Raw genomic sequence first — 25224 nt, forward strand, 5'->3', positions numbered from 1 at the left:
CGGAGATCTTGCAGGGTCTCATCCTGCCTCTCCCCTCCTGCACCTGAACCCCAACCACAGCCTCCCTCCCGTGACTACCGATAAACCACCCCCCTTAGCAGGGGCAACCACTCCACGTGCGCCTCTGGAAGCCATTCCAGCAGTTCTCTGTCCTGCATTTCCCATGCTCCGCCCACTAGACCTTCCTGCTCGCCTGGTAACATGATATAATTTCACCCATCTTAAAAAAGCAAACAAAACTCAACTCCACTTAGCCCTCCAGCCATAATCCAACTTTTCTCCTTTCCTTTCAAGTAAAGCTGCTTATCAGAGTTGTTTCACTCACTGCTCCAATTTTTCTCCTTATTCTCTCTCTTGAACTCTGTCTAACGAAGATTTTGCTCTCAGCAGCTGTCAAAGCTGCCCCTTCTCAGGTGGTTGAAGACTTTGGTGCCGCACTAGACCCAGCAGCTCACTCCCTCCTTACGCCTTCACTTGGCTTCTAGAACACTGTACTCACCTGGTCTACTGCCTTTCCTCTGACTGCTCTTTCTCCGTCTCCCATGCCAGTTCCTCCTTATCTTTACCCTTTAAATGTCCTTGGCCCTTTAAGAAGATACACTTAGTTACCATCCCATCCAGTCTTCGGGCTTTAGGTGCCATGTCTGCCCTCATCCATGCCCCCCCTCTTAACCTGCTTCTCCTGCAGTCCTTTCCTGTTTCAGACATGACAACTTTCATCATCCATCTTGAGACTGATTCCAAAAATCTCAGTCCTTGGACTCCTCCTGTTCTTTTATGCACACCATCTAACACAGCAGGGTGTCCTGTTAGCTAAATCTTCATGTCACATCCAGAATCTGCCCACTTTCATCACGTGCCCTGCCATGGCCCTGGTCTGAGGCAGCATGGTTTCTTGCCTACAACACTGCAGAGGTGTCCCCTCGCTGGTCCCATCTTCCACACATGTCCCTCTAGAGTAAGTTCTTGACAGCAATGCCATGTGTTAAAACATCCGATCAGATCTTTCTACTCAAAGACTTCTAAAACTGTCACATTCCGCCAAGAAAAAAGCCAGTGACCTTTCAATATTCCCAAACCCTGTGTGAACCCACCTTAATTTTCTTGACAAACAAACCCGGACCTCTTTAGCTATAGTAGCTGCTTGACATTCTTAGACCTCACCAGGCATGATCTGGCCTCAGGGTCTTTGCCCATCCCAGGACAAACTGCACCCATGTAACCACACAATTTGTTTCTCAACCTCCTTTTAGGTCTTTGCTCAAATAGCACCTTCTCGATGAAGTCTTCCCCAACTATCTTATTTAAAATTGTGCAACACTCCCTCCCTCTCCCCATTGCCATTTTTCACTCTTTCCAGCATTTATCACAAGAGTACTTTAGGGGTGCCTGGGTGGCTCAGTGGGTTAAACCTCTGCCTTTGGCTCAGGTCATGATCTCAAGGTCCTGGGATCGAGCCCCACGTTGGGCTCTCTGCTCAGCGGGGAACCTGCTTCCCCCTCTCTCTCTATCTGCCTCTCTGCCTACTTGTGATCTCTCTGTCAAATAAGCTAAAAAAAAAAAAAAAGAAAAGAAAAGAAAAGAAAAAAAGAGTACTGCCTCATCTTCCACGCATTTTCCTTATTTATTTTATTGCTGCCTTTGTCCTACCACTGGAATGATTATAAGTACTTGTTAAACTGTCCTCTTCATTGGAATGTAAACTCTATAGGAGCAGGGATTGGGTTTTGTGGTTGCTGTTGTTCCTTGTTGTACTCCCAGCCTCGAGGATGAATCAATGAATGGTCAGGAAAGTTACTCCTCTGAGTTTGCTTCCTAAGGGCCAGCAGGGCTGTCTGGCGGGTATTCAGGATGTGAGTTCCATGGTATACCCAAGGCCTTTATTCGTGTTGGGGAATGGCAGGGGCCTAGGCCACCCACGTGCACATCAGGAGCTTTGGTTCCACCGAAGGAGAATGGCCCAATCAAACATGCTGGGACACTGTTCTCTCCCACCGGGCCCTGCCTTGATCTTACAGGAGGCATTACTGGGGAGGCACAAAGGTCCCCTGGTGCTCTCCTTCCTCTGTAGCTTTGTCCTCTGTTCAGCAGTGACCTAACCTCACCAAAGGACCAATAACCAGAACAAGGAGCTTTTGAAACCTCTCACAAGTGTTTCAAAGCACACACTTAGGAGACAACCCCCATCAAAGAGGGAGAAGATGGCATTTGAGGACATGATGGGAAAATCTGGGTACCTAGAGTCCCCACAACTGGCCAGACAGCCCTGTAAATGGGAAGACTGCTTTGAGGTCAGCAAGCTGCAGCACATAAGGTGGCTGAGTCTCTCTCTTTCTCCATGTACTGGGAAATGTTGCAATTTCTTATTTTGTCAACAAGGAAAAGGACACAATCGGAATATTTTAAATGCTGGGTTTCTCCCTTACTCTCTTTACTCACTTAGGTCTTCTTGCATCATTATGTAGTGTATGCTACACTACATAGGCTTCTTTGTCTCTAGTAATTGCCTTTGCTTTGAAGTCTACTTTATCCGATATTAATACAGTCTTTCCTGCTTTCTTTGATTCATGGTAGCATGGTATATATCTTTTCCCAACTTTTAACTTTCCATCTGCCTGTGGTCTTATGTTTAAAAGGAGTTTTGTATACATGGCATAGAGTTGGGTTATATTTTTATCTGCAAATCTCCATCTTTTAATTTAATTATTGGGGTGCCTGGCTGGCTCAGTCAGTAGAACATGTGACTCTCGATCTTGAGGTTGTGGGTCTGAGCCCCGCATTAGGTGTAGAGACTACTTAAAAAAACATGAGGTAGTTATTACGTTAGGGCTTCAGTTGACCTCTTTATTTTTTGTTTGTTCTCTTTGTTTTGGTGCCTGTTTCTTCTTTTTTGGTCTCAGGTGGGTTACCTGAATATTCTTTAAAATTTCAACTCAATTTTTACTGCTTTTGAGTCCACTGTTTCATATAATCTTCGTAGCAGTTGCTCTAGGAATTACAATATGAACACTAACTTCTCCGTGGGCTGGTACTGAAATTCTACTACTCTGAAGCATAGAACCCTTACTTCCATTAGACCCTTTGACTCTCCCTACTTTAAAAACAAAATTGTCCTAAGTATTTCCTCTACATACTTGAGCACCAGACATCACATTCTAATTTTTGTTTCTACCATCACATAGCATTTAAGAAAATTATTGAAGCAAAAGACAGTCTTTTTTATTTACTATTTTTATCTATTCCATTGTTCAGTTTTTTCCGAAATTCCTAGCCGCCTGCTGTCATCATTCCCCTTCTGTTCAGAGAAGATCCTTTGGCCATTCGTAAGAGTGGCCAGCTAGCGGCTAGTTCTCTTAGTTTTTCTTTAACTGAGAAAGTCCTCATTTTCTCTTCATTCTTAAAGGCTAATTTTGCTGGATCCAGAATTCAGATTGATAATTCTAGTCTTTCATCACTTGACAAATGCTGTGGCCCTTTCTGCTCGCCCCCATGTTTCAGATGAAACATTTGAATTGGTGGTGTTCTATAGATAATGCACCATTTCTTCCTACTCCCTTTCAAGATTTTTTATTTTTGGTCTTTAATTTTTAGAACTGGTGTGAATTTCTTTGGCTTTATCCCCATTAGGATTTGTTTAGCTTCTTAAATCTGGAGGTTTTACACCTTTTGTCAAATTTGGGAAATTTTCAGTCTTTATTTCTTAGATGTTTTTCCAGCCCTGCAGGCTTTCTCCTCTCCTGCTCAGACTCCGATGAAATGAATGTTAGTTCTGTTGATATAGTCTCACAGGTCCCTGAAGCTCTGTTCATTCTCTAGTCTATTTTCACCCTTTGTTTTCAGATTTGGTCATTTCTACTGATCAGTTTTCAACTGCACAGGTTATTTCCTTTACTGTCTCCAATGTACTACAGAGCCTAACAAGTATTTTATTTTGGTCATTGTATTTTTCAGTTCTGTAATTTCTCTTTGGTTCTTTTTTATATCTTTTTTTGTTTGTTTGTTTTTTGCTAAGATATTTCTTTTCTTTCATGTGTTTGCTGAATGTTTGGAACTGTTCACGGAAGCATTATTATGATGGCTGCCTTCAAAGCCTTGTCAGATAATTCCAACATCCGGCTCATCCTAGTGTTGGCATCTGCTTCTTGTCTTTCCCATTCAAGTTGTGAGTGCCCTAGTTCTTGATATGATGAGAGATTTTAGAGTGTATCCTGGATATTTTGGGGATTATTTGCTAGACTTTAGATCATACTGACTCTTCTCTTTCAGCAGGCACTCGCTCTGTTTAGATGTGGTGTACAGGTCTTAGTGGGGGTAGATGTTCAGCTCCTTACTGCGTCCTACTGTCACCACCGCAGCAAGAGGGCTGACTCGCTCTCACTGAAGATGGCCAGGTTAGGGGTGCAGCAGCCCCGTGACCCCACTGGCATCTTCCCAGTGGAAGTGGAACACTTAACTCACATGGCTTCCAAGTGCAGGTGAAGGCTCAGCTTTCCATTGGTCTCTGCTGATTCTGGGTGGGGAGAATTGATTGCAGACTAGTTCCACCTCCAGCCACATCATTCTACATTTTTTTATGCAGGGTGGGGATAGAGACTGAGCTGCCTGCTGGGCCCAGCCAGTGTCAGAGAAGGAAGGCCGGGGCAAGAGAATGCTAGTTAGTCCTCTTCTACTGCCTCCTTAAGTCTCTCTTCTACTGGGTGAAGGTGTAAACTCAGATCTCTAGAAGATCCCACTGACACTACCCTAATGGGGAACTGGGATGCCACTTGCTTCTGCCCTGTAGGTGATAGAATATCAGTTCCCCATTAGGCCAGAACTACGCCAGCAAGGAAATGAGAGAGCACTACTGGCTTCTGTTGGGCAGGGGATAGAGAACTAGCTCCATCCTGAGTCTCACTGACACTAGACAGTTGGAGGGAGGGGAGAATGGGAACCACGTAACTCCTGTTTCCATGGAGGGCAGGTTGTAGAAGATTACTTCCTGTTTGGTCCCACTGAAACTACTAAGTAGGGGAAGAGTAGGACAACAGCAGATTTCCCATTAGTGCTTGTCTAGGGTAGGGCATGTATTAATAGCCAAAATGATTTTCTTTTTTTTTTTATTTTTTTAAATATTTTTTTATTTATTTAACAGACAGAGATCACAAGTAGGCAGAGAGGCAGGCAGAGAGAGAGGGGGGGAAGCAGGCTCCCTGCTCAGCAGAGAGTCCGATGTGGGGCTCGATCCCAGGACCCTGGGACCATGACCTGAGCCGAAGGCAGAGGCTTAACCCACTGAGCCACCCAGGCGCCCCCAAAATGATTTTCTGCTCTGTTAGGCAATCCTTTTCCCAATTCTTTGGCTATAAGAATAGGATTTACTTAGAGCTTCACTACCATGTCATTAATGTCCAAAGGTCCCTAGACAGTCTGCCTTCTTTCCACTTTTCAGAGTCTTCCTACAACTGATTGTTCTGCTATGCCCAGGGTGTTCCCATTTTGCTTGTGAGAGGAAGGAACTGGGAACAATAGAGCTTCTCCATCTTAGCCAGATGTCTCTTCATTCAATTATTCATCAGTGTTTTTTTTGAGCCTCTACTATGTACTGGTCCTACAGCTAGGAAGTGAGGACTCACAATGAACAAGACAGACATCCCCATCCTCACAAAGCTTACATGCAAGTGGCAGTAAAGGACACTTATACAAGACATTATAGCAAAGTGTAACAAATGCTACAATAACTCCTCTCACACTAATGCCATGGAGAGGAACACATGAAACAAAAAGAAAGCCACCCAAGCAGAAAAAGTTGAGACTCTTTCAAGCCCTTCAGATTCATTTCTGAGTAATAGATACAATCATTAGGATCATTGTGATTGCTTCTGTGATTTGAGAACACTTTCAAAGGCAAGAGATATGATGACAGAGCTGCCTGACTTCACTGCTGCTCCTGGTGCCTGGGAACAGTGGGATTTTCTAGGAACTAAGAAGCTACAACAAATAGACATGATCACATCTCTTAATAGCACCAGACTGAAGCAGAAAAAAATCACTGTAAAGCCTTAATTTCTGAGTCAATAGTCTTGGACACCACCAGCTTTTGGTAGAAAATCAATGGTTCTTCACTGGGAGTAGAGTCTCCATTTTTGGAAAGTTGCCCTTATTTGGAAAAATATTGGACAAGCTGATCCAAGAAAGTTCTGTTCCTTGGCTTCTTTTCACTAACCCAACTTGTTGATATGTTTTAGGCTTGCTAAACCCAGTGATGACGAATAATTTCTACAGCTATTTGTAATAAAACATGATTTAAGATGAAACTGATCAAGAAGACTTCCCCAACCCGACCCCCTGTACTGTGACCTTAATCACATTAAATGTGAATCCTAACAAGCAGGATTTGGGAGACTAATTGCCATCTGACTTTGAAAGAAAATTAAATAAATATCCATATATGTAATACCTTTTGCACATACATCTTCAACCAAACAGACATGAGATTTTCAATGCAATAATTACTAAGATATAAACTAATAAAGTCTCAGTTCTTCTTCAATGCATCATAATGACCAGAAATTTAAAGAATAAAACTTATTAATATAGCTGGTAAAAACTCAAGTATCAACTAGGACTAAGCCATTGATCGATAGGTCTCATGGCAGGCATTATAGCTGCATTCATTCGTTCAATTTTCATTCGCACATCCATGCTTCAGTGATCACGTATTCTTAATCTGTGAGCTGACAAGCCAGGCATGGGTCATGTCACCAGCAGGCAGGCCCTTGTGGAACCTTCAGGATGCCCTTTGGGCCCAAGGTATAGGCTCCTTGAGTGTGTATCAGCCTGTAGGTTAATGAAGGCTGGCTAGTAAGACATGCCTCCACTGGTGAAGGGTGTTAGCTGAGAGAGGTGGCTGTCATCTCAATAGCACACAAGTCATGGGTAGGAAAACCAACCTTATGGGGTTGCATGTGAACCACAATTCAAACGATTACATGAATCCTTCAGCATTTCTATAAGCCTCCGAGTTCCCAGTGAGGATTAACATTCCATTTGGTGTCTCAACATAAAATTATCACTACACAGATGAGCTGATTGAATATCAGCTGTAATGCCCAAAAGATCTAATTTCATAAAGAAAAGCAAAGACTTCTAATAAAAGAGTGGCTCTGAGCATATTGTGGAAAGTTCCTTAAATTATGTATATTCCGCTAGAGAACATCAAACTGACTTCAGCACACTTTGAACTGCCACTTTTTAGAAGTACTCATCCAATTCATTTTAACCAATCTGCTCTGGTCTGAAATGTCCATCAGGCTGGCTTAGCACACTTCACTGCAGAAACTTTCAAGGGAGCAGACAGCAACATGACATATGTCTCAATTTAACTTAGAACAAAAGCTACATTTACTATGAACAAGCAATTAGAAGGAAATGAGGAAGGTCTCTTTTGGGACTTATTTCTCAGGAAAAGTCCTTTGCCGTCCTCATTATTGGGCCCTCTTCCCACCTGTCGAAGTGAGCCTGGCATAGGGCATGGGGCCACCTCCCCATGGGGCAGGAAGTTGAGGGCTGCCCACAGTATGGCCACACCCCTCACCTCCAGACACCAGGTGACATAGCCCATTGAGTGAGCTGAGCCAGCAGGGTCACCTCAGTGGCCAACAAACCAAGTCCCCCACCCAGGGTTCCCTGGAACATATTTACTGGGGCTGTATTACCAGTTCCCTTGTCCCTGGAGAGCTTGTCCTCCTTCTCCTCCCTTTCTAACGTGCTGCTGGAGGACGAGATGCTGGAGGCAGAGCAGTTGTCCTTCTCGTTCACCTCCTCACTCTGCCTCTCTTTCTCACTGAGGGAGGCTCGCTCTTCTGGCTCTTGTTCCAGTGCTCGCTCCACTTCGCTCTCTGCTCCCACGCGGGCACAGGCTACTTCTGGGCTGGCCTCATCGGTACCCTGCCCCACTTCCGCCTCCAGTCCAGGCTCAGGATCCCCAACACTCGCTGGTGGAGACAACAACAATGGAGATTATAATCACAACAGGAATTTCTTGGGAATGTTAAGGGAAGTGTGAAAGGAGACAGGAGGTTGATTTCTTTGTTGTTAGTGGTGGGCAGATGTCTAAAGGTGGCCCCCAGGATTCCCATCTCCTGGTCATTCAGTCAAACCCTCTTCTAGGCACTGTTGGGAGGGGATTGTGCAGCTGACAGTGGAGTCTCGAGTCACTTGACTCTAAGATGTGGCGATTATCCAGGTGGCCTGAGACAATCTGGTGAGACTTTGAAAAGCACAGTGTTTTCTGATGGGCCATAAAAAACAAAGTCAAAGGGGCACCTGGGTGGCTCAGTGGATTAAAGCCTCTGCCTTCAGCTCAGGTCATGATCCCAGGGTCCTGGGATCGAGTCCCATGTCAGGCTCTCGGCTCAGCAGGGAGCCTGTTTCCCCCTCCCTCTCTGCCTGCCTCTCTGCCTACTTGTGATCTCTGTCAAATAAATAAATAAAATCTTAAAAAAAAAAAAAAACAAAGAGAGGTAAGAAGCATGGGGCTTTAAAGATGGGGGTGGGGGTGTGATGTGACAGACAAGGAATGTGAGTGGCCACTAGCAGTAGAGAGCAATTCCTGGCCAATATAAAATAAAGAACAAGAACTTTGGGCCTGAGAGCACAAGAAACCGAATTCTGCCAACAACCTAAATGAACTGGAGGTGGATTCTTCCCAGAGACTCCCAGTAAGGGACAGGCCAGCCACAGCTTGAGTGGGGCCCCATGAGCCCCAGCACTGAGAACCAGTTGAACCCTGCTGGACTTCTGACCTACGGAAACTGTGAGATAATGAATGGGTCTAATTTGAATTGCGGTTTGCAGTAATTTGTTACGCACCAGGAGTAGCCCTGTTTTATCGGTGGCCAAACCAATGAGGACTGACGCCCTTCACTTGAATTAGGTTTACTCATAATTTGATTAGCCCATGATTTGGAAAGTTGTTCGGGAGAACCTCTCATGGGCACAGAATTATTTATAAACCTATCAGGACTGGAGATTTGATGCTCATAACAAGGTATGATGTTCCCGTTCTTATGTGGGACATCCTCTAGGGAACAAGAAAGTGGCATAGTATGGCTTTGCATGGTTTTCCTGAGCAAAATTCTCAGCTATGCACTGTATAGGAGTAGCAAAATGACAGAGAACACAAGAAGTTCTGAACCGGATGCCACATGTGAAGTCCAGAGGGAGACAGGTCACTCTTGAAAGTGTGACCCTCAGGGATGGGCAAAACCACATTGCTGGAATCGGGACAGTGTATCCCAAGAGTATGTGCTCAAGCCCCAAGCATATGCTACGCAAATACAGAAATTCAGCAGGATCTGCACAGGACAGGAACTGTAAGGAACCTTCCCAGACCTCAGAAGACCCCAGGAGAACAAGCAGATCAGGGCACTCCCTGTGGAGGCAACCTGCTGGCTCAGGTGAGTGGGGTTGGCTGGCAGTGGAATTTGCAGAACAGACCCCCCAGCAGGCCAGGCGGTGCCATTCCTATGGGAGAGGACTGCTCAGGCCTCACTGGGCAGAGAGCCCAGCTGCCCTCTACTTCCCAGCCAGAAGTCATTCTGCCAGAACTCCCTGGGTCCTTTCCCCCACCCCTTATCTGCTCTCAGGCTGCCTTCCTCTGAGAAAGAGGGAATTGGGGAAGGTGCAACGTCAGCTTCTCCTTATGTCCTTGGGCAACTTCCAACCACCAAAGGAAGAATGACTCCTTCAGGAGAGTCTCTCCAGTGTCCTTCAGGTAGGAACTGAGTGTAGAGGTCAGAAATCCTCTCCCTCCTGCCTGCTCGAGGCTTCATGACAGGTTGTATATTTTCTAGTCTAGTATGGGAACCTGCTTCCCTGGGAGACTGGCGGAAGCTGGCTGGGGCAGCAAAGCCCTCCGCTGTCTACTGGCTGTCCCTGCTGGCTTTCCCCAAGAACTGGTGATACGAGGACAAGGTTTCCAGGCTGAAATGTGCTCCCCGGTAGCAGCAGGAGGAAGCCATAGGGCATACACCTTGAGCCCACCTACCAAAGCATGGTACCAGCGGACCCTCTTCCTCAAAAACAAAGACTGAACAGAGTACAGGGAAAGTGTGAATACAACCTCGGGAAAAATGCCCTTTGGTATTAAAGGAAATTTTCTGGTGATTTCTTCTTCCTCTGATAGTGAAGTATTTATCGAGGAGCTACAAACACCCCTTCCTTTACGAGTACGGCAGAAGCGCTGTGTTACCAATACCACTGTCATCCTTGGGTTGACAGAAGGCATATGTCGTCGCACACACTCACATCAGAATAGCCACATCAAAACCCAAATGTGTTTCCAACCGTCTAGCATGTGGCAGGCATTTGAGTTTTAACTGGTCAGCATATGGTGAACATAGGCTAGGGTGCCTCCATGTGGTTTTGTCAGTGATGGGGAGACGGGTGTGGTGGGTTGCCAGAAGCCTGTGTCTACTCTCCATCCCCAGGAGACTGGGCCCACGAAGTAGGAAAGACCCACGTGTGGTGGCGGTTTGACTTCAGCCCACGTGCACGCCGCCATCCCGTTTCCTTCCACCGAAGCAGCGACTCCGGCCCCTGAGGAGCACAGGTGTTACCAGTAACAGTCATGCACATGCCAGAGAGCCACCCAGTTTTGTGACTAAAACACTCAGAAACCTCAGCCCCCCTATGCTAGGACCTCACTTCATGGAGTCATTTCTGTGTGCGAGCTGCACTGGCTGGTTTCTCCATGCCCCGCTGCTGGGGAGGCGGCCGTCTCCTAAACCGCCCCCAACCAGAATGCAGACACAGCACCACCAGGCCCGACTACAAATCTGTGGCACGTGAGGTTGTCCTAGCGATGGACAAATAATAATCACACACACGTGAGTCGAGCAAAACCAGCACAGCTAGAGGGTGGCGGTGTGAGAGCAAACACATGTGGCTCCTTCCTGACGACACCTGTCCCACACACGCAAGGCAGCACCCCTGTCACTGACAGAACATGCATCCCAGCTTACCGAGGGCTCGCTCCTCGGCTAGGGAAAAGGGACATAAAAACCCATCCATGGGGATCACAGTAGTATGTCGCCAGTCACGCAAGAGATGGCACTGGATAACAAGTGACAGGGGGTCCCTGGAAGGAGCAGCCAGGACCCACGGCACAGCCCTTCTGCAGCTGCATTAACCAAACACAGGAATGATAAGGCAAAAGGAACCCGAGGGCGGAGACCTGACCTGACCTTCCTCCAGTGTCCGCGAGCCCCCAGCGGGGCAACATCTGCTCACAAAGTCTTCGCTGACACCCAGGAAGCTGAGACTGCACCCCAAGTTCCAGAACATTTCTGTTCCCCTCTCCCATTCTCCCTCATCAGGTCCTCTCTCATGGCCCCTCCACACACACCCCTCCATTCCTTGAGTCACTACCCTCTGCCAGGTTGCCCTGCTCTGAGCAGACAGGGGGAAAAAGTATCATCTCCCTTCACAGAGTGCCCAGGAAGCAGAATGACTGTATCTTATGAGTCTTCAGGAACAACCCCAAGACAGCTAAGACATTTGTCAACACCTAGGGGTGGAAACTGCTCACAACTTCCCCCTACTGTCAGCCCTCATATTTAATGAACCTTTCTGTGGCCCAACAACAGTGTTGGTGATGAAAGACACAGGGATACATGAGTGACACAAGCGACAGACCCAGTGCTTGTCATCATAGGGATTATAGAGGAGAAAAGAGCCCGTACGTGCCTGGCCATGGCCTTTGCATGGCAAAGGTGGGAGAGCCCTACCACCAATGAACATGGGAATCTCAGCCCCTTGGCTCACCCTGACACAGTTAAACATGTCTATCCATGTGACAATGCTCTAAAAGCAAAAGCATGGTGACCAGTGGAGGCGGCGGGGGGAAGGTATGACAAGGGACTTTAGCAAGGCCTGAGAAGGAAGGTAAGTTGCTGTGCCAAAGTGACATTTAAGCAGGGTCTCCAAGGAGGAAAATGAGTTGAGAGGAGAAAGAATGGACGTGAGAATGTTCTGGACAGAGGGAGGAGCATGTGCAGAGACGAAGAGACAGGGCATACTGGAGGAACGCAAGCCGCGCGCACCAGAGCTCTGGCTGTAGGCCTTGTGGGGCGGGGTGAGGATCCGGGATGTCACACTGAGGGCAGTGATGGTGGCTGTAGGTAGGGACAGGCAAGCAACTCCTGCTACTGAGATGGCTGGCACATGCCTGGGGCTATGGGAGAAGCGCCTCATTTGTGTGGAGCGCACAGCCCAGGAAGCAAGCCCTGCAGACAGAGACTGAGCCGGGAGAGGTGAATGCCAGACACTGGGGCTCAACGCATGATGATGCTTAAAAACATGGCGCCAACGGGAAGCTGTTGCAATCCAGAGAGTCACTGGTGGAGGCAGCCTGTCAGCATCTGAGGAGAGCATGGGGTGTTGTCTCCCTCTGAGGACTACAACTGAGCACCCCTCACATGAACAGTCTCCTAAATGAGCACAACCCCTCTGTGGGGAGGCCCCTCACACTGCCGTCAGAGAGCAAGGCTGGGGAGGGAAGAGTGAAGGCCATGGTGCCAGGCAGGGCACCCACGCCCAAGCACACGCCTCTAAGGACCTTGAAGCCCTGCCTTTGGCGCAGACTCAGAAGTAACCACAATTAACCAAACCTGCAAGTCACGAGCTGCCAGCCACCCCCCAAACCCAGCTTTTCCATCACCAGCTATGCCCGCCCATCACCTTGGACAGAGGAAGGAAGTAAGGGTCTGCCTGATCTCTGGGCCTGCGCTTAAGAGAAGAGGAGTTGCGAGAAGTTCCTGGGCCAGGGGCCAGGTAGTCCTTCTTCCCGCAGGAGGCATGAGTACAGAAAGGAGGACATGGCAAGAAATGCCTGGCAGCATAAAAGGCATCCAAAACCGGGACCTGTCTTCCTGGACCACATCCTAAGCGAGCAGACTGATGGGATCCCGGCATTGCCAGAGCACACTTAGCAAAGGCCAGAAAAATGTATTTGGCCAGAACCTGCACTGACCTGATTCAAAGGGCTTTAAACTAAATTTTAAGGTTGGAGTGCGGAGAGGAGAAAAAGGAAAAAGAAATTAAACTGCATAAAGGGATGTAGAAATGGATAATCTAGGTAATGTGGAAGAAATCACTGAAAGGAAGAGATCCACAGTATATTCAGAAAGAAGTAACAAGGAACCTGGTTGTTGCCTTTTTGGGGATGAGCCTATAACCCAAACATGGCCACAGAGGGGAATGCTTTATCCAAAGAAAACAGACTTTACAGGACAGAGAGGCTGGACGTGGGATCAGGATGGGAACCCATCAACATGAGAACCACAGGGAAAGAGGGAAAACTTCACTGCTTTTGTTGAGAGAATATAAAAGAGGGCCCAGTCAGATGCTGGGGCTTCCCTCATGCAGATCACAGAACTGTGAGGGAGAGGAGAGAGAGCAGGCCCTGAGGAATTCAGCCAAGACAGAGGACGACTTCTAATAGCTAGTTCTCTTTGTCCCTCCAAAAGCCCATCACCAACTCCTCATCTGGTCTGGAAAATATCGCTGGACATCAGGCCCTGCATACTGGGTACCAAGAGCCTTCTACACACTGGTGCGTCCCAGGAACTGCATACACACCACTCCATGGAGTCCTCACACCAGCAGTATGAAGATTATTGTCCCCATATGAGAAGGGAGGACACCTGTCCAGAGAGGTTAAGCAACTTGTCCAGGCTACACTATGGGCTGGCTGTTCACAGCTGCTTCTCCAGACCCGCTCTCTGCTCTGCTCTGTGCCCTGGGGGGGACTGGCTCCCTCTCACTTTCACAGAGAAGTAGTAGCACGGGAGGGAGGAAAGAGAGGCTGGTGTGTTTATGCCTCCACTCTCTTTACGTGGGGCCTCAGTCTGGCAGAAGTGGTCAGGTCACCATTTCTGCCTTGTGCTCTCCTCCCCAAGGCTACGGCTCTTGCTGAGTCCCAGGCGTGACCAAGTTCCTCCAGGCCTGGAGGTGGGAGCAGTGCTGTTCATCTCTGGGGGCTTCGTGATGGTCCTGTGACATTCCCCACACCTCCAGGAACTGTCCCTTCACTGGTGGCCTTCAGGCACCCTCTGAGTGTTCATCTCCTCCCAGCCTCACCGACAAGCAGAGCTGGGATTTGAACCGCACCAAAACTGACTGAAAAGCCTAGGCTATTAATTACGATGGTCCACTCTGAGTTGGGTGACTTACGCTGTAAAGCAGAAGCACAGAATCATTCCTGAAGAGACAAACACACAAATATAACACGACCGTTCCAGGTCTGCTTTCATCCATGTCCCTGACAGCCGAGTCCAGAGTGTCCAGTTGGAATCTCCAATCATGCAACTTTCCTTTGAAGAGATAAATTGCTGGTAGAAAGATCTGAACTTAATAAGTCTTTGGGTGGCTTCAATTGATTTCTGTCTGTGATGGTGTCTCGAAGACTCTGCCAGGACTTGGCTTTCTGGCAGGTCTTACGAAACCAAGGGCTGGGCCAGCCAATTCTATAACAGTTGCTCCAAATCATGTACATTCCAGGGACCTCCCCAGTTCAGAGCTAATAACTAACACCATCAACTTTAAACTTGTGGTTTAATCACATAAATGTGAAAAAGGTCCCAAGAGAAAAAGCCCACAACTTTGAAAATTCTTTAGACTTCGCCTTTGGTGCTGGGCCAGTTCATGCTAAGCTGTTCACTCAGATTCACTCTAGAGCAGGATTTCTTGGCCTTAATACCATGGATATTTGGGGTGGAGAATTCTTGGTTGTGGGAGGGCTGTTCTGTGTTCTGCAGGGTGCTTAGCAGCATTCCTAGCCTCTACCCACTAGAGGCCAACACCACCACCTCCTCAGTTGTGACAACTAAAAATACCTCCAGACACTGTCAAATGTCTCTTGGAGGGAGTGGGGGAGTGGGGTGGCAGGGAGCATCCTATGTCGAGAATCTCGACCCTAAGGGAACAGTTTCATTAGGATGGACTAAAACTCAGCCTCTCAAGCTTTACACAAACAACCCACTTTATCATGTGCAAAATACTGATCCATCTGTCTAGTGAATTCATATGTCTTCTAAATTTAGCCCAGTTTTATTATGATTATCAAAATCGAGAGCTAAATTTTCTAAACAGGCTCAGCCTAAGCCACCTCTTAAGATGAAAACCATATGTGGCCAAAGTTACCTTCGGAAGGGGTCAAAATTACTTTTGAAAGGTAGGTAGGTAGGAAGGTAGGCATCTTTTAGAAGACACCATTTTGTAGAAACCATACCAACCCTCAGGGTTCCAACAAGGTGTTCGCTTTGCTTCAGTGGAATGTCATAAGAAGTACTGGGCTTGTAGCAGGGGGCCATATTACCATGACACACAAAACCTTACATTCTAAAATCACATTTGGTATGGCGCACTGTTTATACTATAAAAAGGCACATGAAAGCTAGGAATGACTCAAGAAAAAACAGATCTGCGACAGCCATGTTAGGGCTCACATGGAAACCAACATCCGAGCTGGATATTGTACAGGATCAGAAGTCCTCTTCAGATTGTAATCTTCACTCCCCTGACCCATGCCCCCCAGATTATGCTTCTGATGGAGTTCACCTGGTTAAAAATGTACAGAATATAATTCCACTGTATTATCATCTAGGACAAAAAAAGAAGTTTCTAGTTTCAGATCCAATTACCGCAATATTGGTTAACAGACAGATCTGATTTCACACAAAAAACAGAAAATGACAAAAAAAAAAAGAAAAAGCAATTTAAGATTATTTTCTCATGCATCATTACTCTATCTGTACTCTATCAGTGCTTTATCATTATCTTGAACTCAAACCTTATGACCCCAAACATCAACCCCTGCATATGAAGACTTCCTTTGAGCTTGCTTAAATTCTCCTAAAATCAGATAGAGAGACATTGATTGGCTCAGGATTGCTTCAGGATCAGAACAGGATCAGCTCCAATATTCATTTGTCTTTCTATGCCCAGTACGGCTGGTGGAGTTCCTAGATTAACTGCATGCTCATTTTCTTACAAGAGCAAAGAAGAAGACAAGCCTTTCCTCAAGGTTGAAGACATTGTCTAATTCCAAATTGCCAATGCATCTCAAGAGCACCTCTGGCTCTTGTCATGGTCCCAGACAGAATATCAATGACATCAAAACAAAACCTATTTTGGAAAGTCTACACAAGCATTAAAATGGATAGTCCTGAGTAATAACAGCTAGCAAATAAATTGACTGAACTTGAGGTTTTTTGTTAATTCACTTTTTCTGGCTCAGCAGGAGATAGTTACTTTTAATTAGATGTTCTAATGTAATTAGCAGCAACACTCACTCTGTCAGTATTTATTGATATCTCTGATGTGCCAGGCACTGTGTTAAGCATAAGGAAGTCAGATATGAAAAACATATTCCCCAAAATATTTTTCAGGATAAAGTGGTCTAGCCAAGAGATATTATGGGATCTAAACAACTATTATCTAAAGAAAATATTAGCTCTTCTTGCCAGCAGAGTCTGACCCCACCTAGGCAGAACCAGCTGGCCTAGAACAGGAGTACAACTAGAAATCTCACTCTTAAACTCTCACCCCAAGCAGTTGACCCTTCTTCACTTATATCTAGTCACTAATTCACTTAGTCAATAACTTAGTTTATCTGAACTTGTTAGCAAATTCATTCATAAAAAAATGGAGAAAGATCCACTTAAAACAAGGGGTATTTTAATATGTGGTTGAATACATTCTCAACTATTTATCAAGAATCATCCTCTGAGTTTTCTTACTCCATTAGGGTTAGATCCTCAGAAGGAAATAGCCCACATATGTCAATTCTCTGCAAAAGTTCCCTTTCTGCACTAAACCCACTGTCCTTCCTTCAGTCTTTAGAGAGTGGTCTACATTGGCAAATACATGTCCTCCATCACGACCCATGTAGTAAATTTCTGCATATAGGGTAAAGAGCTGTCTCTATAGATAAGTGTGTCTGTGGGGTGCCTGGGTGGCTCATTTGTTAAGTGTCTGCCTTTGGCTCAAGTCATGATCCTAAGGTCCTGGATCAAGCCCTGCATCGGGCTCTCCACTCAGTGGGAAGCCTGCTTCTCCCTCTCCCACTCTCCCTTCTTGTGTTCCTCTCTCGCTGTGTCTCTGTCAGATAAATAAAAAACATTAGTGGTTTTTCATGCTATTTGTTCATTCACTAGCTCATAAAACATTTACCTAATATCTATTCTGCTCCAAGCATTAGGAGATAACAAAGGTGAGTGTGGGCATGGACTCTCCTCTGGGGAGATGATGCAGGGGAGGGGGGAAAATTTAACACACAGATGTGGGGGAGGGGGGACAATTTACTACATATACAGTGAGCTAAGCCTTGTATCCCTGGTATGCACAAGATGTAAGGGAAACATATAAGAGGAATCAAAGGAGGCTTTAGAGAAGATCCTTCAACTAGATGGCTAAGAGCCCAGTGGGCACCCAGTGGAAGAGGTCTTTTAAGCACAGAGAAAACGTGAGAAAACACAGCACCTTTCAGGTAGTAATAGTGTTTGGCGCTGATGAAATGTAACATGTAGAAGATGCTGTGGAGGCAAAAGACTGGTAGTAGGGATTGGATAACCAAAATCTTGAGTGCCCATAAGGGCTTGTTGTTAGAGAGAATGGAGAGCCACTAGAGCTATTTAAAGATATATATATATTTTTTTGGTTGGGTTGCTAATAAGAACCTGGAAGATATGAAATCTATTAGAAGCTATTGAAATGGTCCAGATAAGAGATGGTTAAGAGCAAGGTTAAGACAGAGGCAATGGGGAGACAGGAAAGAGGGCTGAGTTGAGAGAAAGGAGCACATGAACACTTGGTAACTGCACGTAGGTGTGAGCATTGAGGGAGCTGTTAAAAATTATATGCATGCTTCCAGCTTAAATGACTAGGCCAAAAGAGATGGTCTAAACCAGATGAAGACTGGAAGGTATGAATAGGTTTGAGGGGGTAGGGAGTTTATGGGTGAAAGATGGGCACAGCTCCCATCTGAATGTCCCTGATGGGCACCTGTTGAGTGTGACATGTCTGCAGAACATTCAGATGCTGATGTCTAAGGAGGTTGGATCCATGTGTCCTGAGCTCCAGAAGGCCAAGGCTGGAGATGCAGACCTGGTGGTTTTCATCAATGGTAAGGAGATCAAAATCACATGTGGGGATGTGAGAAAACAGCCAGAAGTTAGGCATAAAAACAGAGGGTTTCGGAGAAAGGTCCCTTGGAAAATCCCAATGCTTAGGAGGCAGGCAGGCAGGCAGGCAGAAGAGTCAGTAGGAAGACTGAAACAGAATGACCAGAAAGACTGAGATAAATGATGAGAGAACAGTGATGAGAAATGCAGAAGATAGGACAGCCAAGTAACGTGCTGAATCTGGAGATTATCTAGAGAATACATAGGGACCAAAAGCTGCCCAATCTAGAGAGTCAACAAGAATCTACTGGAACTTCCAAATGTATCTGGCAGAGGCAGCTTTCTCAGAGGATGTTCCAGCTTCAGAAGGCTCTAAAGATTCGTGCCAAGTTCCGAGGCAGATAAGATGCACTGCAGGGTCACCGACCCCTGGAGTTCTCCTGCAAAAGCATACTTTAGGGACTGGAAGATCAATGTGTGATTGTCCTGCCACATTGCAAACAGTGTGTCATTTGGCACAAATGCCTTATCGGGGTGGGTGGAGGAAAATCAGGGGTGGTAGAGTGGGGGCAGGGTGGTAGAGTGGGGGCAGGGGTGCTGGAGGGAAAAGTGGAATGGCAAGAGGCTTGATCAAGGTCCTGACCACAGCTAGGAATGCTACAAGGAACTAGGTAATTATTCACCTTTGTTATTTCTCAGTTCTTAGTCAACAACTCTGGAAATTCAAAATACCACACTGACTGAAGAATGCTCAATGTTCCTACCTATAGAGGCCTCCTGAATGTCCCCAGGAGCATTTATCCAAGGCTCTCACCTGGGATGAAAGGCACTGATTCCCTGTTAGCGCCTCCAGAGGCAGACAAGCTCATTCACCCCCAGGGCCTGCTCCAGACCGGGTCTTGTAACTTCTGATGCACTTTCTTTTTGTCAAGGAGGAACAAACAAGCTAATTCCTATTCTAAAACTGAATATTTTGTTTCTATTAAACAGATTTTAAGATGCAAATTTGTAAATGTTGATTAAAAAACATTATAATCCAGTCTTGGAAACAATTCTCCATGGGTCTCTCCTGTTTCTGCAGTCTTACAAGCAGAGGCATGGACAGTCTTTGCTCTGGGATATCTTTCTGAGGATGTGTGCATAGTGAATGGCCTTGGAAGACAGAGATGATGCCTCCCCATGGAGCAAAGGACTGGCTGGTTTAGCGCTTGCTGTGAAGAAGATAAGGTCTCCCTCTGGGAGAAAGGGAAGATGTGTTTACTGCCCACTGTAAAAGATGAGGGGTCCCTAAGCTCGAGGTTCCTCTCTGTGTATGCAGCCATCACTTGGACCTATTTGCATCAACTTGAAGGAACTGGGGCTTGGAGAAATGGCACAGATACTGATACTCTGGCTACTACTGTTGCTATGTGTAATCAAGTCCATTGTCTCCGACCCTGCAGTTTCATGCCTTGTGCCTCCATCCACAAAGCTGTGACAGACTAACTTATTAACTTACTTCAGAGTTTTTGATACCTAAATACTACCTGTGAAATGATCATGTTGATCACACAATACCATTTTTGTGCCTCCATCCACAAAGCTGTGGCAGACTAACTTATTAACGTACTTCAGAGTTTTTGATACCTAAATACTACCTGTGAAATGATCATGTTGATCACACAATACCATTTTTTAACGTTTCCAGTGCCATTCCCTGCCTTGTCTTCACTTAAGCATACTTAAGTAAGACTCATATGTGCTCTACTTCAAAAGGATTCAAGACTATGTCTTAAAATATGGCACATGAAAGCATGCTACAGGCAACTGTCATTTTCTATAGGAGGGAAAAAGGGAGAGTTTTGCCCTTCTCCATTTTTAGAGACAGAGAAAAAGTGAGGCAGGAAAACAGAATGATTTGCAAAGGCTCATAAAGCAGTTCCACGGCAGGTGTAGCCGGCAGTGCCTTGGGCTTGGGGAGAGTTTCTGAGAGGTTCTAAGTGACCAAATGGCATCAAGTTGCAGCCATCAGGTGGAGTGTGGGGAGGTGGGGCCGCCCTGAGTCACATTAACCATAAGAAATCTAGTTTCTTGCCAGTGCATGAAATACTGGACTGGAGGTGTCCAAAAGCTCTATGCAAGGGAACCAGCATGCATTACGCTGATGACCGATGATATTCCATCACTACTCTGCCAACTGGAAACAGGATACCAGATGTTTCTGATTTCTGCCATGTGGATTGGGTAACTCAGGAGAGTGTCTACACCTGAAGGAGACTCAAAACATGTCACACAAGGCGACAAAGGTGCTCAGTCAATGATGGTAACAGTGATGATGAACGAGCCCACGTGAAAAATGATTATTCACATAAGCCAATGGAACATTTCAGGATATAACTATAGGTCTATATTTTATTTCCAGGTGAAAAGGTAAGGAAGCTAGAGGAAGAGTCCTATTTACTAGCACTTTAAAAGCTTGGATCTATGACAGAAAATATCGTACAGCATGTCAGTAATTTCTGTAAATGCCTCCAGGTGAATGCTGGTGAGTAGGCCATGGCCATTCAGGTTATAGTCTAGATCTCCAAGGCCCAACAAGAACACATTTGGAAATATCTAGGAATCCAGGTATGGGAAGGAAAAAAAAAACAAAAACACCATTGAAAATATTTTTCCCTGACATAATACAGTGTGGGAAAATTTTCAAATGCATCTCTAAAGTATGATTTCTGTGTGCATTGTAAAGATAATTGAGCTAAAAATAAAAATAATCTAGCCATAATGTATGCTTTCATGGCTGCATTGGGGGGAAAAGCCACTTGTGGCCTCATGACAGCAGCTGCTTTCGAACGGGAAAGGTAATTTCTCTCCACTTAGCCTCGGGGTGGACTCAGTGGTATCAGTCAAGGAGCAAGAAAGCCACACAGAACTAGCCTCCAGGAAAGGTAGTTCCCAACAGGGCCACCCGGCAGGGACCAACATCAATGCCCAGTTTTGAGATGGATGGTGTCTCCATTTTGTTTCCACAAAATAGGTTATGTGGATCTGGGGTACCCACTGGGGTAACAGGTTACTGGGCTAAAATGATTTCACTCATGGGTACGCAGATTACTTCTGTTCCTCAGCAACTTTCTCAAGAGTCACAGCAAAGAGTCCTCTCCCAATAAGAATACTGAACCTTTTTCTCTAATTAGTGAGAATAACTTATTTCCAGAGACATCTGCAAGTTTCTGAAAATAACAGGAAGTAAACTTACTAGATATTCTGATCCATACTACCAGGGCTCAGTGAAAATAAGGCAAGGCTAATTAAGGCAATGAAGAGAGAGGCCCTTTGTGTTTACCTAAATTGGGGGCTGACTGTCTCCATGAATTGCAGCACAGTGCAAATGAGAACACATGTATGTGTTTGCTCCTCACTTGGGCCTGGTAGTTTCACACAGAGGAAAAATATTCAGACCATCACCACGAAGTCTAGGCAGTCCTGGGACACACATCTGCTGTGAGCCACAAGAGGGCCAGATGGAAAAATAATTCAAGCACACACTGACTCGATGGTGGGGGCAGTGGCTTAAAGTTATACAAAAGTCAGAGCAGATTTAGCTGGGAAGGCTTTTGGCTGAGGGACTTCACTAGATGGCCCATAATGCTATTGGCATTTTAACATTTACCTTTCCTTCTTTCTAAATACATTTTGTAAGAGCAAAGGTAAAGGAGTGTTTAATGTTTTCCTATCTTCTGCTAATAAAAATTCTCCAAAATCTTTAATAAACAAAAAACCCATAAAGTGACCTTTCATCCCGAGATATATATAATTCAGTCACAAATATCAATTTTTCCTCTCTTTTACAAACATAACTCTGAAATGTAGGCTGCAACATATGTAGGGGATCAAAGCAAAGGGATGGTACAGTGTGAACGTGATCACTACCACAAATACCGGGGTGCCGTGACACCCTCATAAATGGCTGGGCTGAGCGGAAAAAGATGGCTTCTACCCCCAGGATGGTGTCCACTTGCTCCGCAAATGGTGTCCCTTCCCATCTATCTGAGTCTCAGTAAAATATGAGTAGCAACATCTCCCCTGCCCCTCGGATGCCCGAGGAGGGGTTGAATAGTAGCATTTGTGAGGGAGGGACAGAGAACTACAGAAGCGTGAAGATGATCACCCTAGGATTCCACAAGGAGAGAGAGTGAAAAAGCGAGTCAACCCCGGGCCCATTTGGACCACACAGTGCCAGGTGTTTGGAGCGGGACAAACATCTGGATGTGTCATCAGATTTGTTTTTTATTCTTCCCCCAGATGTTGGGATATTGTAAATGTGAGGGATAAGCAAAAAAACTACTGTGAGCCTTTAATAATGGAAGCTGGTAAGAAGAACAGACTAAGAACTGGAGACTAGTAGAAGGTTTCAGAGAACCACGGCCAGCTAGGCTGACAGAAAGCTTGCCGCCAGCCCAGCTTTGTGTTTCTGCCTTTAGGGCTAAGGTCTCCAAATGGGAAGGAAGTCTCAGCACCTTTCTGAGACCATCCTCTCACAGCATTTCCTCTTATACACTTCCAATCGCCAATTATGTCTTTCACCAATGTATTAGGACACAGGTATTAGATTGCTTGGCTGGTTCTGACTGATGTGGATAATTAATGTATGACAGACAGCTTTTCTGGATTCCACAGGAAACACTGCTTTGTTTTTTTGGACAAAGCAAACATCATACGATGCTATTGCATTAATTTGTAATTATGTCTCATTTCAAGCCCAGCATCCCTACTTCAGATGCATGTGGTGTGATTTCCGTCAAACGTTCTCTCAGTCTGAGTCAGTTCTGTGAAGAGGAAAAGGACACCTACTATTAATCTCTCTAAAAGCATACTGAAATAACTTTATTTTCCCCAATGCATATTGCATGTACCCCAAATAAGTATCTTCTGTCTTCTTACTGCAGTTTAACATTTTTTGGGTGTCTGGGTGGCTCGGTCGGTTAAGCACGTGCCTTCAGCTCAGGTCAAGATCCTAGGGCCCTGGGATTGAGTCCTGCATAGGGCTCCCCGCTCAGTATTGGTCTCCCTCCTCAGTGGGAACTCTGCTTCTCTCTCTCTCTCTCTTTCTCTGCCCCTCCCCCGACTCATGCTGTGTCTCTCTCTCTCTCTCAAAAAAAAAAATATAAAATCTTTTAAAAAATATATTCTGCTTCTACAATTGGACAAAACAATCTCAAGTTTGACCATCCCCGGGCAAAATTCTTGAGGAACTGTCTTTTCATCACAAGCATCAAGAAGATGAAAAGTTTTGACAAACACTATTTATAGATACTGACAATTCTCTCTCAGCTTGGGGCCGCTCTGTATTTCCCAGTTTAGACAGCCATTCCGCAAACTGGAGAGGGTACAACTCTTAGAGTTAAAAGTCCCCAGATTAAGTGGTGAACCGCAGCTTCGCAGGGGAATGGTTTTCATCTCGCTTCTGGCAATACCACAATTTAGATAGAGCAGGGATACCAGGCAGGGGCTGGAAAGCACAGAGCTGTCACAGAACAGTCTGTTTTCCTGAGGCTTCAAGTCTCAGGATTTTCAGACCAACATTACTCATCTATGACTGACCCATCTGCCTGGGACAATCTTCCCCGGCTCGGGGACCAGCAGGAACTGGACGCGATAGAAAGCCGCAGGGAAGCCAGCCTGCTCCTGCAGAATGAGCCCCGAAGCTTGGAGAGCCCGTGAGGACTTGGACGGACAACACTGTTCCGTTACATCCAGTTCTGCTGAGGTCATGCAGGGCTGCCTTGCTGAAATTCAACTTGACGCCATATTTAGTCAGTACCTCTGAGAGTTAAAAGTTGAGCTTGTCTGTTGTCTTCAGTTGGCCAGGCTGCAAGCCATAACACCCAGTCACACTGAAAAGTGCTAGCTGCAGGCTCGTCAACACACAGCATAGACGCCAGTGCCCAAGTCCCATCTTCTCTGTTAATGTGAGAGAGAACGGACCCACCATCCTCAGAGCCATCAGGAAAACAGCTGATGCTCTCAGGCTGCAGCGTACAACATTGTTTTTCTCCAAATAAAGCTAAGATGACAGACAATCTCTCCAGAGAGAGCCAGTCTGTCTCCACACAAGCGTCTACACCCACACCACACGCGCCAGTGATCGCTACTATCTTCCCTTTCTTCTGATTCAATGTTTAACTTCTATTTCCACTGGGTCCGCATTTTTTTCTTTGCTTGTTTTTATTAATTTTATTCTCCATCAGTTTAATTGGAAACAGACCCATAATTCCTAAGGTCAGAACATTTTAAAGTGGTCGCTTTATTGGGCAGAGCCAATAAATAAATAATATCCAAATTATAGGGTTCTAAGTTAATACCCTGTGATTAAGGAAGAAAATGGCCAAGGAAGCCTTATTTTCGATATTCTCCCTTCTCAGTGACCATGCACTGACAATCTTCACACATAATTCTGCTTTCACAGAAGTGACTCTGAAGGCAGCTGGTTTATTAGCACAGTGCAGTTGTCCTGAGTTTACCCTCGGTGACTACTCGGTACCACTCTGCATGGAGTAATGGTCCCTACTGCCCAGAAGCTTAACACGAATTACCCCATCAGAGTTCCCTCCACTCTCCTAGCACTCACCTTGGGGATGCTGAGCTGTTCCCAGAGAGGAGGAGGATCCCGGGAGAGCCTCTTCTGAGTCTACAGACGGAGGGCTACGGCGCCGAGGGGTGGGGGAGGAAGGGGCTGCCCGGGCGGTCAGGTCCAAGGAGAGGTCACCTCTGCCCCGGCTTGCGCTCCGGCTTCTCAGTTCCTTCTCATGTGCCTCGGCTGCCAACTGCTCCAAGTATTTGTATCTGAAAGTTAAATTCCAAAGGGTTTCCGTAAAAAGAAAGAGGAGCCCGTGGCCGATGCTTGTTTATGCCTGAGACACCTGCAGAGTGAGCTGGTTTCCTGATGCACAGAGCACAGCGCGGAGCCGGCTGGAGGGCCGGTCTGCCAACAGCAGTCAGCATTAGCCAAGATGCTAATGATTAAAAACCCCGCATCATTCGTAACCAAACAAATTGGGAGAAATGGCAACATCACACA

At 46.0% G+C, this 25224-nt stretch overlaps 1 protein-coding gene across 13 annotated transcripts in view; it reads right to left on the bottom strand.

Annotated features, from left to right (window-relative positions):
- The window catches only part of FHOD3 (formin homology 2 domain containing 3), a 456486-nt gene that overhangs the window by 58859 nt on the left and 372403 nt on the right, over nt 1-25224 (bottom strand). For all 13 annotated transcript variants that reach the window (XM_032859586.1, XM_032859585.1, XM_032859591.1 and 10 more), the window contains 2 exons: nt 24775-24989; nt 7698-7976 (listed from right to left, as the gene is read on the bottom strand). In XM_032859586.1, coding sequence (XP_032715477.1) covers nt 7698-7976; nt 24775-24989 — 494 coding nt within the window. The remainder of the gene's footprint in view (nt 1-7697; nt 7977-24774; nt 24990-25224) is intronic.

This window comes from Lontra canadensis, unplaced genomic scaffold (genome assembly GCF_010015895.1).
Source record: "Lontra canadensis isolate GAN:19392208 unplaced genomic scaffold, GSC_riverotter_1.0 scaffold17, whole genome shotgun sequence".
Lineage (NCBI taxonomy): Eukaryota > Metazoa > Chordata > Mammalia > Carnivora > Mustelidae > Lontra > Lontra canadensis.